The sequence below is a fragment of the Cricetulus griseus genome, chromosome 4 (genome assembly GCF_003668045.3).
Source record: "Cricetulus griseus strain 17A/GY chromosome 4, alternate assembly CriGri-PICRH-1.0, whole genome shotgun sequence".
Taxonomy (NCBI): domain Eukaryota; kingdom Metazoa; phylum Chordata; class Mammalia; order Rodentia; family Cricetidae; genus Cricetulus; species Cricetulus griseus.
The window spans coordinates 104120597-104138798 of record NC_048597.1 but is presented as its reverse complement, the minus strand read 5'-3'; the positions used below and the strand labels follow the sequence as shown (position 1 = coordinate 104138798).

The 18202-nt window shown below is 41.3% G+C and overlaps 1 protein-coding gene across 5 annotated transcripts in view; it reads left to right on the top strand.

Moving 5' to 3' along the window:
* The window catches only part of Sbno1 (strawberry notch homolog 1), a 76554-nt gene that overhangs the window by 28528 nt on the left and 29824 nt on the right, over positions 1-18202 (top strand). For 3 of the 5 annotated variants that reach the window (XM_027413914.2, XM_027413915.2, XM_027413913.2), the window contains exons 2-9: positions 7584-7712; positions 8643-8747; positions 10852-11164; positions 12297-12397; positions 14029-14125; positions 14543-14703; positions 16202-16335; positions 16485-16575. In XM_027413914.2, the coding sequence (XP_027269715.1) occupies positions 7584-7712; positions 8643-8747; positions 10852-11164; positions 12297-12397; positions 14029-14125; positions 14543-14703; positions 16202-16335; positions 16485-16575 (1131 nt within the window). The remainder of the gene's footprint in view (positions 1-7583; positions 7713-8642; positions 8748-10851; positions 11165-12296; positions 12398-14028; positions 14126-14542; positions 14704-16201; positions 16336-16484; positions 16576-18202) is intronic. The other 2 variants (XM_027413916.2, XM_027413917.2) reach the window with 2 other exon arrangements.

The window sequence follows — 18202 nt, the reverse complement described above, 5'->3', positions numbered from 1 at the left end:
TTAAAGGCGTGGGCCACCACCTGGCTATAATAGTTTTTTAATGTTCATGTAAAGACAGTTTCTGAGTGTTTTTGCTTTTAAATAGACAGCTAATATATAAAATGACTGGGTTTTTATATGCTAATTGACAGATCCACTTTTTTTGTGGGTAGGTTGGAGGTGGTTTGAGACAGAGTTTCTGTGTAACATCTCTGGTTGACCATGGGTCTCAGTATACCAGTCTGACCTTGAACTCTGACTGCCTCTACCTCCCAAGTGCTGGGATTAAAGGCGTGAGCCACCATTGCCCAGCTAATGGAAGGGTTCTTGAAGAGCAGGAAGTAAGTAAAAGATGGCTCAAAATATATCAAATAAACTTACTTGTTGGGGTATAACCAAGTAGAAAAGTTTTCCAGTCGATTTTATTTTAATTTTGTTATTCAAGACAGAGTTTCTGTGTGTAACATTCCTGGCTGTCTCGGAACTAGCTCTTGTAGACCAGGCTGGCCTTGAACTCACAGAGATCTGCCTGCCTCTGTCGTCCTCCCCCCCCCCAAGTGCTGAGATTAAAGGTGTGTGCTACCACTGCCTGGCCTGTGGGTTTTATTATATCCTATGGTAAGAAATGCTTGCGATTTAATGCTAGTGCATAAAACACAAAATATTCTGAAATGTTTGCTCCTGATACCTGTGTATTTTGGAATGGTTTTCTGTACTGAAATATTTGATTATGTTGGCCATAATACTGAAAGCTACTTTTACAGCCCTCTATTAAATTGTCAGCCACAGATAGAAAACACTAGTGCAGTGTAGCCTCTTGGCATCTATAGGGGATCAGTTCAAGACCCAGGAAAATAGCACGTCTATAGGCTCTTAAGTCCCATTTGTAGTAGTGTCACCTTTGCATGTAAGGTAGGTACTACTACTGCCCAGCTTCTCTAGATTTTTCTTCTCTCTCTCTCTCTCTCTCTCTCTCCCCTTCTCCCCCCCCACCCCTTTTTTTTAAGACAGGGTCTCTACATAGCCCTGGCTGTCCTAGAACTCACTGTGTAGACCAAGGCTGGCCCTAAACTCAAAAAGATAGATCAACATGCCTCTGCCTCTTGAGTGCTGAGGTTAAAAGTGTGAATGTACGCCCTTGCTTGCAAGTAATTTTATTTGTTTCTTTGAGGCAAGATTTCTCTGTAATAGCCTTGGCTGTCCTAGAACTCACTTTGTTGACTAGTCTGGCTTTGAACTCAAGAGATTACCTGTCCTGGGGCTGAAGAGATGGCTCGGGGGGTTAAGAGCAACGCTCGTTCTTCCAGAGGTCCTGAGTTCAATTCCCAGCAACCACATGGTGGCTCACAACCATCTGTTAAGTATTCTGGTTCCTTTTCTGGTCTGCAGTGATACATACAGGCAGAACACTGTATACATAACAAATAAATAAATCTTTACAAAAAATAATTTTTTAAAAAAAGATTACCTGTCTCTGCCTCCTGAGTGCAGGGATTAAAGTTGTGTACTATGAGGCCTGGCTGTTTATGTTTTGCAGGGACACATGTGCCTCAGGTTAGACATCAACTCCTTATATAGTTGAACATTACCTTGGAAGTCTTGTCCTTTTACCTCCATTTTGTAAGTGCTGGGATTGCAGCCTTCAAAATTTTCTTTTTCTTTTTAAGATTTATTAAGTATACAGTGTTCATGCCTACAGGCCAGAAGAGGGCACCAGATCTCATTATAATGGTTGTGGTTGCTGGGAATTGAACTCAGGACCTTTGGAAGAGCATCCAGGGCTCTTTAACTGCCGAGCCATCTCACCAACGCCCTTAGATGTAGAACTGAAACTGAGTCTTGAATCAGGCATGCTTTGGAGGTGGAGTGTGTCTCTGTCATTCTTTGTCTCTCTGTGATTTGAATTTAGGAACTTGGGCCATGCTAGCCAGCTTCATGGTGCCCACAGACTTCTGTGTATTTTGAAAGAGGCTTTTACTTAAACATGCAGGTTGTCCTGAACTCTATAGCTTAGCATGGTTTGAATAGGTCATCTGTCTGCCTCGGCATCTTGAATAGCTAAGGGACCTAGGCTTGTGCTACCAGGTGCCCCTATGCTATTTATGAATAAGAGTTTCAAAACAAAAATCAGGTTGTTTTAGAGACAGGGTGCTTCTAGCCCCAGTGTCCTGGAACTCTGCAGACCAGGCTAGCCTTGAATTCAAAGATCCACCTGCCTCTGCCTCTTGAGTGATGGGCTAAAGCCATGCCTGGCTTGTTTTGTTATTCATTCAGGCAAAAGTACTTGCTAAATGATAGTATCTATGTACATTTGGAAATGACTGTCAGTTGCCTTTAGATCTGAGTATCTCCACAAACTAGACACCTTAGTATTTTATAGAACTATTTTTCAAAAAGCTTTTGTTTGTTTTGGTTTTGGTTTTTCAAGACAGGGTTTTTCCACCAGGTGGTGTTGGCAAACGCCGTTAATCCCAGCCCTCATGAGGCAGAGGCAGGTGGATCTCTGTGAGGCCAGCCTGATCTATAGATCAAGTTGCAGGACAGGCTCCAAAAGCTACACAGAGAAACCCTGTTTCAAAAAACAAAACAAAAAAAGGTAGGGTTTCTCTGTGTAGCTCTGGCTGTCCTGGAATTCACTCTGTAAACCAGGATGGACTTGAACTTACAGAGATCTACCTGGCTAAAAGGACTAAAGATTTATTACTTTATGTGTATGGGTATTTGCCTGCATATATGTATTATGTATACCACATTCATACTTGGAGCCCTAGGAGGCTAGAAGAAGGTGTTGAGCCCCCGGAACTGGAGTTACAGTTGGTTGTGAGCCACTGTGTGGGTGCTGGGAATCAAACCCCAGGTCCTCTGCAAGAGCAGTTAGTGATCTTAACTACTAATAAATCTCTGCAGCCTTTTGTAGAATGTGGTAGTTTGAATGTAATTGACCTCCATAAGCTCATAGGGAGTAGCACTATTAGGAGGTATGGCTTTTTTTTGCAACAGCCTTACTAGAGGAAGTGTGTCACCAGGGGAGGGAGGCCTTTGAGGTTCCCTATGCTCAGGATACTGCCCGGTGTCTCAGTTGACTTTGTTGCCTGCAATATGTAGGATCTCAGCTACCTCTCCAATACCATGTATTGCCTGCACACCTCCATGTCACGATGGTAATGGACTGAACCTCTGAAACCAAGCTACCCCAGTTAAATGTTTCCTTTGTAAGAGTTGCCGTAGTGATGGCTCAGAGGTTAAGAGCACTGGCTGCTCTTCCAGAGGTCCTGAGTTCAATTCCCAGCAACCACATGGTGACTCACAACCATCTAGAATGAGATCTGGTGCCTTCTCCTGGTGTGCAGGTATACATGCAGACAGAACACTGTATACATAATAAATATTTTTTAAAAAGTTGCCTTGGTCACAGTAATAGAAACTCTTCACAGTAACAGAAACCCTAACTAAGACAGATGGATTGCTGTCATTAAAAGTTTGTAGTCTGGGAAGTACAGTGGTACAGCAGTTATACAAAAGAAAAGGGATCTTTTTGTATACTCAGGTTTATCAAAATAATAGGTTAGAGGGATGGGCTGCAAAAGCCTGAAATTGATCCCACTGTAAAGGTAACAGCTGACTCCACAGTCTTCCTTTACTTCCACACATGTGCCCTGCAGGTCCCCTACCATCTGTGTGTGTTTGTGTGTGTGTGTGTGTGTGTGTGTGTGTGTGTGGGTGCACATACACTTTTTTTGTGTGTGTGGCAAGGTGTTTGGCTAGCATGGAACTCGAGATTGGCCTGCTTCTGCCTGCTAAGTGCTAGGATTGATAAAAGGCTCTTACCACTATGCCTTGCAATTCATACCAAAAAAAAAAAAAAAAAAAAATTGAGCCTGGCCTTGATGGTGCATGCCTTTAATCCCAGCACTTGGGAGGCAGAGGCAGGTGGATCTCTGTGAGTTCAAGATCAGCCTGGTCTACAAAGAGCGAGTTCCAGGACATCCTCCAAAGCCACAGAGAAACCCTGTCTCTCGAAAAACCAAAAAAGAAAAAAAAGGTACTGTTTTTTTTTTGAGACAGGATTTCTCTGTGTAACAGCCCTGGCTCACCTGGAACTCGTTTTGTGCACCAGACTGCCTTCAAACTCACAGAAATCTGCCTGTCTCTGCCTTCTGGATGCTGGGATTAAAGCATTAATAAAAAATTTTAAGACATAGTACATATCACAGTATGCAGGAGGATTTAGTCTAGTCTAGACTTCAAGACCAGACTAGACTATATAGGGAGACTATGTCAAAAGAAAAGACAACAAAACAGGGAAAAGGCAGCTGCAAACATTCACTGTGGGTATTATTGCTCTCGCTCTTCCTCTTCTCTTTCTCTTTCTCTCTCATACTCACATATTCAACACAAAACCCCCAGAAGTTAGTTGTTCTTAGTCCTGAGACTGAGTTGAGTGTTTTAAACTTGACTATATTAGAGCACTAATGGGTGATGAGCCCAGTGTTTGAACCTCTGTTCTTTCTGATCTCTTGCCTTGCAGATGATGTCCCTTGTATCTTCTCAGAGCCATGGAGAGAGCACTAGGTCTTCTCTGTCTTCTCATGTCTGCTGTTAAAGAGTTGGTTGTTGGTGTTATGGTTGATGTACTTTGTGCTCTTTTGGATGACAGAGCTTCTCAGGATTCTCTGCCAAAGTGGTACACAGTTTCTACATAGGCTCCTTGCTCCAGCCTCTCCATGAATACTTTCAGATGTGCTTTTGGCAAAAGTGAAACTTTTTGATGTCCATTTGCAGTTGTCGATTCTGTGGTAGTTGTTGGGCTTGTTAGATTGCTGCATGGCAGCTGTCACCTGAAGTGTGAACTTCTTGGTAGGCACAATGATAGTTCCCTACATGCAGCAGCATTTTGGATTTATATTGTGACAGTGTCCTTCCTGTGCAATGAGGGTCCCTCCCCTCCAAAAAATCAAAAACAAAGCAGAAAAAACCTGCTTTTATAAAACCAGGAGATTGGCCAGTGCAACTTTCAAGGGCTTTCTCCATTCAGCACTGAAGTTCTGTGTTACATACAGAATATGATTAAATATTAAGAGTTGCTTAATGCAGTTAGAGAATGGGGTAAGTGCTCTGTCTTGATCTCCTGATTCCTGCAGAACAGAACGACGAACTGCCTGGAAAGCTCCATAGATAGATCCCTGTGTGAGAAAGATACATCTAACATTCAAATCATATTAAGTACCTAGTGAGGTCAAAATAGGACCTTCCTATTTTGTTGTTTTTTTTCAGTGCTGGGCCAGGACTTTTAGGGTTTTTTTTTTTGACAGTGTTTGTCTTTGTAGCCCTGACTGTCCTTGAACTCTGTAGTCCAGGCTGGCCTCGATCTCAAGAGATCCACCTGTCTCTCAGCCTCCTCAGTGGAGTGTCAGGCCTTATTTATGTATGCTAAATATCACCTCTGAACTTTATCCTCAAGTCTACTTAATTTTAGTTGACAGTTTTAAAAAGTTGCAAATGTAGGTTTTTTGATGCACAGCCTTTGGAATGGCTGAAACACTGTGATCTCCAAAGTGCAGGTTGAGATGACCTCTGATCATGTGCTGTGTAGCTCTGGGAACTTTTCCTTGTATGAATATCAAAAAAATCTTCCCTCCCACATTTTTGTACTTTTAATTTTTATTGTTAAGAAAACAGTTTAAAAAGGGCTGGAGAGATCGCTTAGAGGTTAAGAGTACTGGCTGCTCTTCCAGAGGTCCAGCGTTCAATTCCCAGCAACCAGATGGTGACTCAACCATCCGTAATGAGATCTGGTGCCCTCTTCTGGCCTGCAGGCATACGTGGAGACAGAATATTATATACATAATAAATAAAATCTTTAAAAAAGAAAACAGTTAAAAAACTCAGTGAGGCCAGATGTGGTTGTGTACTTCTTTAATCCTGGCATCATGTGGGTGCTGAGAGCCAAGCCCTCTGCCAAAGCAACAAGTACTCTGAGCCATCTCTCCAGCCCTAGTTCCTTCTTATTTTGAGTCAGGGTCTAGGTGTGCAGCCTATTCTGGCCGGGACTTCAACTCACATTTCTTTTTACTTCAGCTTCCCTCCCTCCTTCCTTCCTTCCTTTTCATTTTACTTCAGGCGTCTAGCGTTCATCCCAAGGCAGAGCATTAAAACTTGGTGTCAGTTTCTGTCTCCTAGCTGGATAGAGCGAGTACCCATGGGCTTTGGGAGTTTGCACTGTCTGAACTCTAATCTTGGGTCACTTTGTTTATGTAAACTTGAGTTCTAATTTGTAAGTTACATCACATGCTGGACAGGTTGCTGTGAGCTTAGGTGCTATGGAATGTGAAAAGCCTGACTTTGGCAGATAGGGGGCTTACCCACTGTCTTTCCTTAACCCTTCCTCTCTACTGCTCAAGATGTTTTTCTGTCTCAGACTTCCTTTCCTTTCTCTGGAAATTTTTGTAGAGAACTTTGTTGATCTGGTCTTCACTTTCAGTGAGGATATCCATCTGACACGCTAGAATACCTTACATCTAAATGTCATGGATGCATCATTACATCACACAGTTGAGGTACTGCTTATATAACACAGATTTGTTTCCTGAGAAAAAACTTCTCACAAGAATGTATGTATAATGTAGAAACTTTTAAACTGGAAGTATTTAAAAATTTTTTTAAATTAATGTATGTGTATAGGTGTTTTCCCTACATGTATGTGGGTGCACCATGTTGGTGCATTGCTCTGGGAAGCCAGAAGAGGGTGTTGGATCCCCTATAACTGGAGATACATTTGTGAGCAGTGATGTGGGTGTTGGTAATTGAATCTAGGTCCTCTAGAAGAGTGGCAAGTGCTCTTAACCCTGAGCCATCTTTCTAGCACCTGGATTTTAATTTTAAACTATCTCTTTGCTCAATACTTTGGAACACATTTGTCGTCGTCTCCCAGCCCCTGCAGTCCCAGTGCCTGTTGCAGTGGATATCTTTGAGTCTGCTTTACTCCAGTTCCCTTCATTCTGCTTTTATATTGCTGTCAGTAATCTTTCCACATAAGAAATTACTGTGCCAAGCTGTCGTGCATCTGAAAACTGTAGTGGCCTGTATCTCTGTAGAAGGATGAGTAACCTTCTCACATGTGGGCCCCTGGTGTGTGAACTTAAAATTCATTGGAGTGCACTGTTTAGAAGACATTTGTCTTCTTGATTATTTCTCCCTCTGAACCCAATATTGTCATATACCTAGAACCTGTGCACAGTTCACTTTTGCCTCCTTTGATATTGTAGTATGTTTTTATTTTATGTTCTGAAACTCACTGTGTAGACGAGGCTGGACTCAGACTCAAAAGAGAGCAGCCTGCCTCTGCTGCCTCCTGAGTGCTCCCATGCATGTTTTAGGCATGAACTCTTAACTTGGTCTTAGTCCAAAGTCCAGGGAGTAAGATTCTTTGCGCTGAATGCTGTGTGTCTGTGTCCTTTCATTTAGTGTGTGAGGGTTCTGGGATCAAAGACTCTCTATCCAGCATGTAACAGTTTCTTCCTACGTACTGAATGACCAGCTCTGATAGGCAGTGTTGGGTTGTTTGTGTTTAGAGGAGAGTTAATATTTTTCATTTTGTTCTGAAGATGGTGGAACCAGGGCAAGATTTACTGCTTGCTGCCTTGAGCGAGAGTGGGATTAGTCCGAACGACCTCTTTGATGTTGATGGAGGAGATGCCGGGCTTGCAACTCCTACTCCCCCTTCAGTTCAACAGGTAACAGTTTTCAAAATCCCCTTGAATTTCTTGTTTTGTTTTTCGAGACAGGGTTTCTCTGTGGCTTTGAGGCTGTCCTGGAACTAGCTCTTGTAGACCAGGCTGGTCTCAAACTCACAGAGATCTGCCTGCCTCTGCCTCCCAAGTGCTGGGATTAAAGGCGTGCACCACCAACGCCTGGCTCGAATTTCTTCTTAATTTGGAATTTCCATTGTCATTTATCATTAGCAGTAGTTTTTTTCCTGTTTGTGATGTTGGGGATTGAACCCTGCGATTTGTGTTGCTAGGCAGGCACTTAACTGCTGGTGTACATTTTCATCTCCTTAATTTACATTTTAGAAAAAGATATTAAATGAACTTTTGTTTTTTCTAAACAGGGTTTCTTTGTGTAGCCCTGGCTGTCCTGAAACTTGCTTTGTAGATGAGGCTGGCCTGGAACTCACAGAGATTCACTTGCCTCTGCCTCCTGATATGAATTTTTTTAGTGTTTTTATTAATGAAGTAGGTATTTGTATCAAAATCAAGATATTGCTTTTCCTGTTGCTTAGCATTCATATAGGAAGAGCATTAATTTCATTTAAGTTGCCTTTGGTCTTTATTGGGACCTTTTTTTGTGTGATTTCTCTATTTACATTTGCAAAAATAAAGTTCTGATATTAGTTCAGTTTTGTGGAGATTTTATGTTGACAAATATTATTCTGGTTTAACTGCTGTAGTGATTGTAAGTCCTATTTGATTGGTACACCCTGACTTTGTGTGTGTGGTGCTGGGGTCTAAGCCAAGGATTCTGCAGGCTAGGCAAGTGCTCTACCTCTTAAGTAGAATCCAGCTCTGAAGTTTTTGTTTTGTTTTTAAATAAAATAAATGCAACTCTTGTTCTTGAAACAGAATTCACTGCTGTCCGTCTTTTCTCTGTTATTTTCTCTCCAGTCGATGCCACTTAGTGCATTAGAACTAGGTTTGGAGACAGAAGCAGCAGTTCCTGTTAAACAAGAACCAGAGACAATGTCTACTCCTGCACTGTTAAATGTGAGGGTAAGAGCCACTTAGATTTGGTATTATTTCTAAATGGTTTGGGGTGGTAGCAAAAAAAAAATTATTTGTTCATTGGTTTTTCAAGACAGGCTTTCCCTCTGTAATAGTACTGTCTATCCTGGAATTCTATTTGTAGACCAATCTGCCTCGAACTCACTTGAGACCTGCCTGCCTCTGCCTCTGGAGTGCTGTGATTAAAGGTGTGTGTCATCACCACCTGGCTAACTATTTATTTTAAATAATATCTTTAGCCCTGGCTAGCTTGATTTCCCTATGTACCAAAGGATACTAGTGTATTGTAAGTCATTAAAGACAACAACAAAAAAATTAGAATGAAGATTGAATGTACACATTATCTCACCATTTTCAGTGTTTGGTGCCTTGGCTTTGTCAGTTGTTTTGCTATAACTTTTAATTGGGCTTTACATATAGAGTTCCTCTTACCTTATCTCAGATATAGCCAATATCAACAAACTCCAAAGATTATAAAATTGTTTGAACTGGCTAAAATTTGTCAGTGTGTATTAGTTTAAAAGTGGTATGTAGCAGTCTAGAAGAATTTTATTGAAAGAGTTATGGGAGGGGGCTAGAGTTGTAGCTTAGTGGTAGATGGCTTTCCTTGCAGGTGCCAGGCCCTGGGATGATCCCAAACACAACAAGGACAAACATATACACCAATGATACACAGAAATACTCAGTGACCTTAAAGTCACAGACTTAGCATTTTCCAAATTGGATTACTTTTTTAAAAATTTTATTTATTTATTTATTTATTTATTTATTTATTTATTTATTATGTATACAGTCTTGTGCCTGCATGCCAGCAGAGGGGACCAGATCTCATTCAAGGTGGTTGTGAGCCACCATGTGGTTGCTGGGAATTGAACTCAGGACCTCTGGAAGAACAGTCAGTGCTCTTAACTGCTGAGCCATCTCTCTAGCCCCCCAAAATTGGATTAATTTTTTTATATATATTTTATTTATTATGTATACAGTTATCTGCATGTATGCTTGCACACAAGAAGAGGGCACCAGATCTCATTACAGATGGCTGTGAGCCACCATGTGGTTGCTGGGAATTGAAGTCAGATCCTCTGGAAGAGCAGTCAGTGCTCTTAACCTCTGAGCCATATCTCTCCAGCCCCCAATTTTTACTTCATTTTTAATGAAATAAATAAGATGCACAGTAGATAGGCTCTTATGTAGACCATGTTGGCCCTGGATTCATTCTGTACATTCTCTGTCTGTTTGCCATATGTGGCTCTCACAGTCCTGAGTCACTGCACTTAACTTTTTCTTTTTTATTCCCCACTGTTTTCTTTTCACTTCTAAGTGCTGGGAGTAAAGATGTTTGCCATCATCTTGGTGACTATAGAAACCTTAAAAAACAAGGGGAAATTGAACCCAAGAAAACCTAGGTCTTCGGTAGTTTTCTGCTAGGTTGGCAGTGTTGGGGCTAGAATTTTTTAGTCCTATTAGTGTTACTATAAGTCACAGCTAGCTTGGGACAGCTTTCCATTATGGTTTATATCCTTTATGCTTGTATAGAGTGTCAAAATACTACCACACCCTTTCCTGATTGTTTTTAATCTGATAATTTTTAGCTAATTATTAAATTAGTCATAAAGAGCCAGGTAGTGGTGGTGCATGTCTTTAATATCAGCTCTTGGAAGGCAGAGGCAGGCTGATCTCTGAGTTCAAGGCCAGCCTGGTCTACAAAGTTCCAGGACAGGCTCTAAAGCTACAGAGAAACCCTGTCTCAACCCCCCCCTCCCGTAGTAATAAAGTACTATTAGTTAAGCAAGAATAGAATAAAGCTTACATTATGTGTATGTTGACTGGGCTCGTATATGACCCACTTTTCACCTCTTTGGAGACAGTGTTTCTCTCTAACTCCCATGTCACTGTTGGAGCTGGCGTTACAGATGTGCATGACTGATTGATGGACATGCATTCTGTGTTCTGGAGATTCAAGGTTTTGATACCTGCGGGTTTCCCTTTTGAGCCCTCTATCCATCTAGTTTTAGATGTCATGGCTTATTGGGTTTATGAATATAGACTGTCAAAATCATATTGAGTGTGTGAAGTGTTTTTTCTTTTCTAGCAGCAGCCTCCATCCACTACAACTTTTGTGCTGAATCAAATAAATCAACTTCCAACCTTGGGATCTACAATTGTAATGACTAAAACACCACCTGCAACGACCAATAGGCAAACCATCACTTTAACAAAGTTTATCCAGACCACGGCAAACACACGCCCTTCAGTCTCAGCACCAGCAGTAAGAAATGCTATGCCCCCTGCTCCTTCAAAAGACCAGGTTCAGTTGAAGGATTTACTGAAAAACAATAGTCTAAATGAACTCATGAAACTGAAGCCACCTGCTAACATTGCTCAACCAGTTGCAACTGCAGCTAGTAAGTTGTTTTCAGGTTTTTGAACTTCCTGCCTTTCACAAACTCTGTGTGTGTGTGTGTGTGTGTGTGTGTGTGTGTGTGTGTGTGTGTGTGTGTTTCACATGTGATTTGGGGTGTTTAATTTTTATTTTTTTCTGAGTGTTTCTTGAGTGTTTGTATCTGTATCTTAACGCATGAAGTACCCATGGAGGCCAGAAGAGGGCATCAGATTTCACTGGAACTGGAGTTAGCTTCTTGTGAGCTGCCTTGTGGATGCTGGGAAATGAACCTTGGTCCTTTGCAAGAGCAGTAAGCTGTCTTAACTGCTGAGCCCTTTCTCCAGCTCTGCTTTTGGTTTGATTTGGTTTGATTTGGTTTTTGGTCCCAAACTCCCACCCCCAAGATGGGTTCTCTTGTGTAGCCCTGGCTGTCTTGGAACTTAACTGTAGATCGGGCTGCCTCTGCTTCCCAAGTGCTGGAATTAAAGGTGCTCACCACCACCATCACCCAGATTAAGAATGTGGGTTTTTAGAGTTTGAAACATCTTTTGTTGCTCATTCCGTAAGTATCTGGTCAGTGTATTGTGCCAGCTCCCTTCTGTGCTTTTAGATGTTGCTGGGGAAAAAACTTGAAACCAGTGCTCTCCAGGAGTACATGTTATACTGAAGAAAGATAAATCATGACTATGTTGTATTTCTGAGAAGGGCTAGGGCTGTGAAGATAAGTGAAAGGTACATGGTAGAGCAGGCACAAGCCTCTCACTGTGCCTGTGTCTGCCTTGTCCACAAGCACCCCTCTCCCATGGGAGGTGGGTGTTTCCCACTGTCCTTTATGGAACTCATCAGAAGACAGGCTAGGCTAGTCTGGCTACCAGTGAGTTTCAGGGATCCTCTTGTCACCTCCATATTCAGCTTTTTGGGTTGTTTGTTTGTTTGTTTTGAGCCAGGATTTCTTGGCTGTCCTGGAACTCGGGTCTGTAGACCAGGGCCTTGAACTCACAGAGATCCACCTGCCTTTGAGTTTTGGGATTAAAGGCATGAGCCTCCGTTGTCAAGCAGATATTGTTTGCTTTTTGAAATGAATAAACTGAATTTTTAAACTAGAGGAAAAGAAATTGAGACTTGTAAAATTTAATCCTCTTGTCTTTCTGCAGCTGATGTCAGTAATGGTGCAGTAAAAAAAGAATCTTCTAATAAAGAAGTTGCAAGGATATGGATAAATGACATGAAAATGAGAAGTTTTTCTCCCACTATGGTGAGTTTTAAATAGTTACATTGATATATCTATGTAATATAGAAGTTACTTGGCTAAAATTACTTTTAAGAAAGTCCTCAGTGGACGTAGGCTAATTAATTATAAAAACTTACAAGTGCTAAACTTGCATCTTTCTTTCATGGGTAGTGGTTTTGTGCAGGGCTGACTTTTTAAAGATTTTATTTATTATGTATACAGCATTCTGCTTCCATGTATATCTGCATAAGAAGAGGGCACCAGATCTCATAAACGGATGGTTGTGAGCTACCATGTGGTTGCTGGGAATTGAACTCAGGACCCCTGGAAGAGCAGTCGGTGCTCTTAACCTCTGAGCCATCTCTCCAGCCCAGGGCTGACCTTTTTTATTCATCTATCTGGTCAGGAAAAATGACAGCATGGATTTAGCCGTAAACAGTTGATAACTTGGTAGAACCCGAATAAATGGTCAGATAGGAGCTATGTGATCATACAGAGATCTGGTTGAGGTTTTTGTTTGTTTGTCTGTTTGTTTGTTTGTTTGTTTGGTTTTGGTTTTTCAAGACAGGGTTTCTCTGTGTAGCTTTAGAGCCTATCCTGGCACTCGCTCTGGAGACCAGGCTGGCCTCGAACTCACAGAGATCCGCCTGCCTCTGCCTCCCGAGTGCTGGGATTAAAGGCGTGTGCCACCAACGCCCAGCCTGGATGAGTTTTTAAAATAATTTTTTCCCATAACTGTGGGAACCTTAGGTCAGGTTCTTCAGAAAATGTTTCTGGATGGCAGTGTGTCTGTGCATTGCAAGTCTGAAAGGACTTCCCTTCATGTGTTCTCTTTCAGTAAACATAATATTTGGCACCATCTAGATATAAGGAATTGTATAAGGGACATCAAAAGGTGCAATGTGGAACAGATGTGGTGGCACACACTTTTAAAACCAAGAAGAAAGTGCACCAAAGGCTCTGGGTTGTGAGGAAGGGACACCATCTGTGATTCCTCATGCTTTATGGAGGAGTGTGATGGACTGTGACAGGGATTCAGAAGGAAGCATAAATGCTAAGGCTTGGCTAGCTCAGTTAGTAGCATGAGACTCTAGAACACTAATAGGCACTGAGGAGCTGATGGCTCTGCTTACAGGTCAGTGAGTTAGGGCGTACAGAAGACACTGCAGTCAATGAAAGAAGGAGTTCTATGGAGGGATTAAGTTATAAATACACACTAGAGGAAGAAATGCCTGGTAGTAGTTTAAGTTAGGTAGGATGATTTGAGGCATATTTAAAATGGGAAAGAAAATTTGTCGATGTTATTTTTGTTAATATTTGTATATTCTCTAAAATCTTGGTTTGAAAGCTTGTGCATTGGGGTGTCCCACTTTTTGTCTCCACACTTGTTCTTTCAAGTCCTCTATTGAAGAAGAGGCTGAAGTTGGGAAGAGATTATGAGCATTGATGGGCAGAGTAGTTCTAGATTGTAGCTGAAGGGAGTAGAACTCTGTTGGCTCATTTGCTGTTATTGCTGTTCTCTTTTAGACAAGCAGGCGAAAACTGAAATTTTACAGAATGTGCAGTTGGTACCTTGTATTGGCAGGTTGAAAAAGGTCCCATAGATTCTGGCCCTTCATCTCTGGCCCTTCATTGATTGCACTTTTGTGTTACAGAAGGTTCCTGTTGTGAAAGAGGAAGATGAACCAGAGGAAGAAGATGAGGAAGAAATGGGTCATGCAGAGACCTATGCAGAGTACATGCCAATAAAATGTACGTCTTTAGGTTTTGTCAGAATGAAAGCTTGGGTTCCTCTCAAACTTGGTTGTCTCTTAAATAATTAAGATATTAATTAGTATTGCCTCATCCCTCATGGTAGATGAAACTAGAAGTGTCCAAACCTATCCAGCTAAGTTTGGGTGTGTAGGGTTTGGCCTGGAACACAGACCTGCCTGCCTCTGCTCCTGAGTGGGGTCTGCTTTAAACTAGATTATTTCATCATGAGTTTCTAAACTGTGTGGTTAGGTCATTTTACTCAAATGTGAGTAGTACATTATAGTTAGTAATTTATATATAAGCTCAAAGTGAATAGTTACTATTTTCTCTGTCATAAGACAGATTTTGTACTATCTTGTAATAAGATCTGAAGTGTTACTAAAATAACTTTAAACATTCTAAAATTTTGTTTAGTGAAAATTGGCCTTCGTCACCCTGATGCAGTAGTGGAGACTAGCTCTTTGTCCAGTGTCACTCCTCCTGATGTTTGGTACAAAACATCCATCTCTGAAGAGACGATTGATAATGGCTGGCTCTCAGCTTTGCAGCTTGAGGCAGTTACCTACGCAGCCCAGGTAATCTTAGTTGAGTTTGATGGTTTATCTTGTTATGTAAAATACTACTTTTTGTTTAAATATATTTTCATACAAAGTCTCTGTATATATCTCTGGCTATCCTGGAACGATGTGTAGACTATGCTGGCCCCAAACTCACAGAGATCCACCTGCTTTGGCCTCCTGAGTGTTGGGATCAAAGGTGTGTGCCACAATACCTGGCTCATTTTATTATTTATTTGTACATATGTATGTGTGTGTCTTACGAGTGTATTACATGTGTGTTAGGTAATGACAGAGGCCTGAAGAGGAAGTTGGCTCCTTTCTACTCCCAAGGTAGAGCTAACAGGCAGTTGTAAATTACTTGATCTGGGTGCTGGAAATCAAATTTTAGGTATTCTGGAGGTAAATGTTTAAGGTAAATGCCCTTAAACCACTGAGTCATAATACAATTTTAGCAAAGGTAAATTTTTCTTGCCAGAAAAACTTGAAAATGGGATTTTTTAAAAAATTCTATATTAACTAGATAGTGGTGGCACACACTTTTAATCTCAGGCAGATCTCTGAGTTCACAGCAAGCCTGGTTTACAGAGTGAGTTCCACAACAGCCAGGAACAGAGAAACTCTGTCTTTAAAAAAAAAAGAAAAAGAAAGAATGAAAAAAGAAAAGAAAAAAATAGATATATAGTAGGAAGAGAAGAGGTATGGTAGGAATCTTAAGAATGCCTTTTAGTAGAAATGAAAAGTCATGGCCTGGAATTTTATGTGGTAATATTAATAGGAAAACTGCATTTATCTTTTATCCAAGGTTTCTACTTTTATAGGAATCCGAGGAATATGTAAGAATGTTGTTTGTTGTTCCCCGCTGGGCAGTGGTGGCACTCGCCTTTAGCCCCAGCACACTCGAGGCAGAGGCAGGCTGATCTCTGTGAGTTTGAGACCAGCCTGGTCTACAAGAGCTAGTTCCAGGACAGCCTCCAAAGCCACAGAGAAACCCTGTCTCGAAAAACAGAAAAGAAGGAAAAAAAAATGTATTTCCACATTGAAAAGATTTGAGTGCCAATACTGTTAAGGTAGTTAGTAAACTGCACTATTGATAATTATACCATGTGAGTGGGTTCGCTCCAGTTTGTCTTGTGTTTCGCCTGCCTCTGAGGGTTCACTTCAGTTATGCTTGAAGAGATTTTTTTTAACTCCATTTCTGTAGGATAAGCAGTGCTGGGAGTGGCCAACTGTCCCCATGATTACATATCATGTGAAAGTTGGCATATTTTCAGGTCGGTGTGCAAAGGGAAACTACCTTGTCTTTGCTGCTCAGTGCATGGCATGCTGGAAGGAAATGGTGTAGTGCCTATAGAGAGAGAATATCCATGCTAGGTCACTCTATGTGCATAAAGGGTCATGACAAGTTTCTGTGATTATTTTAATAGGTTAGGAGTTTATTTACTAAAGCATGAACAATTTATCAGTTACCTTGATGAGAAAATGACACCAGTTCTTCGACCTTTTCCCTTTTTAGCAACATGAAACATTCCTCCCGAATGGAGACCGTGCTGGCTTCTTAATAGGTGATGGTGCTGGTGTGGGCAAAGGCCGGACGATAGCAGGGATCATATATGAAAACTATTTGTTGAGTAGAAAAAGAGCATTGTGGTAAGTTCCAAGGGGTTGGCTGACTGAGGAACCTTTTTTTTTGGGGGGGGGGGTAATGTCGAGGTGACTTTATTCCTTAGTTCTATGAATAAATTCAGTTCAAGTTTAATTTGGTTTGCCATCCTTTTTTTTTTTTTTTTTTTTTTCAGGTTTAGTGTATCAAATGACTTAAAATACGATGCTGAAAGAGATTTAAAGGATATTGGAGCAAAAAACATTTTGGTCCATTCATTAAATAAGGTATGGAGGCCTCCCTGTTCAATGGGGTTATCAGTGCATGTGGATTCATCTATGAGAATGGGACAATTGTTTTTTTTCTTACAAGGACTAAATGAGCTATTCCACACAGTACACATGCTAGGCTGTGGCAGACAAAGTGGGCATGGTCCCTGGTATAATGGAGTTTATTTTCTTGGTCTCCAGTGTTGTATTTGTCTTAGTTTCTAGAGAGCTCTGTATGCCTGTCCATGTGCAGTGTGGAGAAGTAGTGCAGCCTAGAGAGAGCCGTTCTATTTACAAACTTTAACTAGCAGAGTTGAAGGACTTTACTTGTCTTGGTATGGAAGCAAGAAAGTGAGCATGTGTATCTAAAACACATTTTAACATGATTAGAATTTAAATGATTGCCTAGTACATTCTTTTGTTTTAAGACAGGGTCTTACCACATAGGCCATGCTGATGTCTAACTCACAGCAATCCTCCTGTCTCAGTGTCTCCCTAGTGCTGAGATTAAGCATATGAGGTGTCTTGCCTGGCACAAATCTTGCTTTTGTTTGTTTGAGTCACAGTCTCATTATGTATACCTGGCTGTCCTGGAACTTGCTTTGTGGACCAGGCTGGCCTCAAACTTGTAGAGATCTGCCTGCCTATGCCTCCTGAGTGCTTGGCTTAAAGGTAGGTGCCACCAAGTCTAGCCTCCTGGCACAAATTTTAAAGTGTACTACATGCCTTTGGTTTAGAAGGATCTAATTTTATAAATTAAAAAAAAAAAATTTAAAGCGATGCTATGCCACAGAGTTCAAACTGTGTTTTTTTTTTGTTTTGTTTTTTCAATTAAGGGAACGGGATTGTAGAAAGGGTGGAGACTAGCCTCCGGGGACAGGAGCAGCTGGAGACAGAAAAGAGACAGAGGGAGAGAAAAGGGCAGACAGAGAGAGATAAAGACAAGGTATGGGAGGTAGGCAGGGCCCTTTTTTGAAAGGGAACATAATGAATAGTCACAGGTCATGCTCTTAGTGGCAGCCGCTGAGGGTATATCCTGTCAGAACCCCAAAGGCAGACCAATACAAATGCCTAAATATTTACTAGTCTTGATAATAGCTATAAATCCACTTTTCATGTTTTTTTCTGTTAGAACCCTGATTCTCACTGACTTTTCCTTTGATAGGTCAGTGAGTTTTCTGGTTAGGTTGTCTTTAATTGGCTATATATATAGTTAATGTGCTTTGTTTTGAATGATTGCAAAACTAAAACGCAAGAACTGATATCTAGATAAAGGGTTTTTTTTTTTGTTGTTTTGTTTTTGTATACAGCCTTTTGCCTGCATGTATCCCTGCAAGCCAGAAGAGGGCACCAGATCTCATTCTAGATGGTTGTGAGCCACCATGTGGGTGCTGGGAATTGAACTCAGGACCTCTGGAAGAGCAGTCAGTGCTCTTAACCTCTGAGCCATCTCTCCAGCCCTAGATAAGGTTTATTTCTGAGCAGTGTAACCAAGAGGCACATTACTTAGAATTCTGCGTTTGGGGTGCTGCAGATAGAGCCCAGGTGTTAGGCATGCTAGGCCAAGGGCTCTACCACTAAATCACACCCCGGGTTTATTTGCTGACACTTCCCCTGCTGATGTCTTCTATTCCTCAGTCATAGT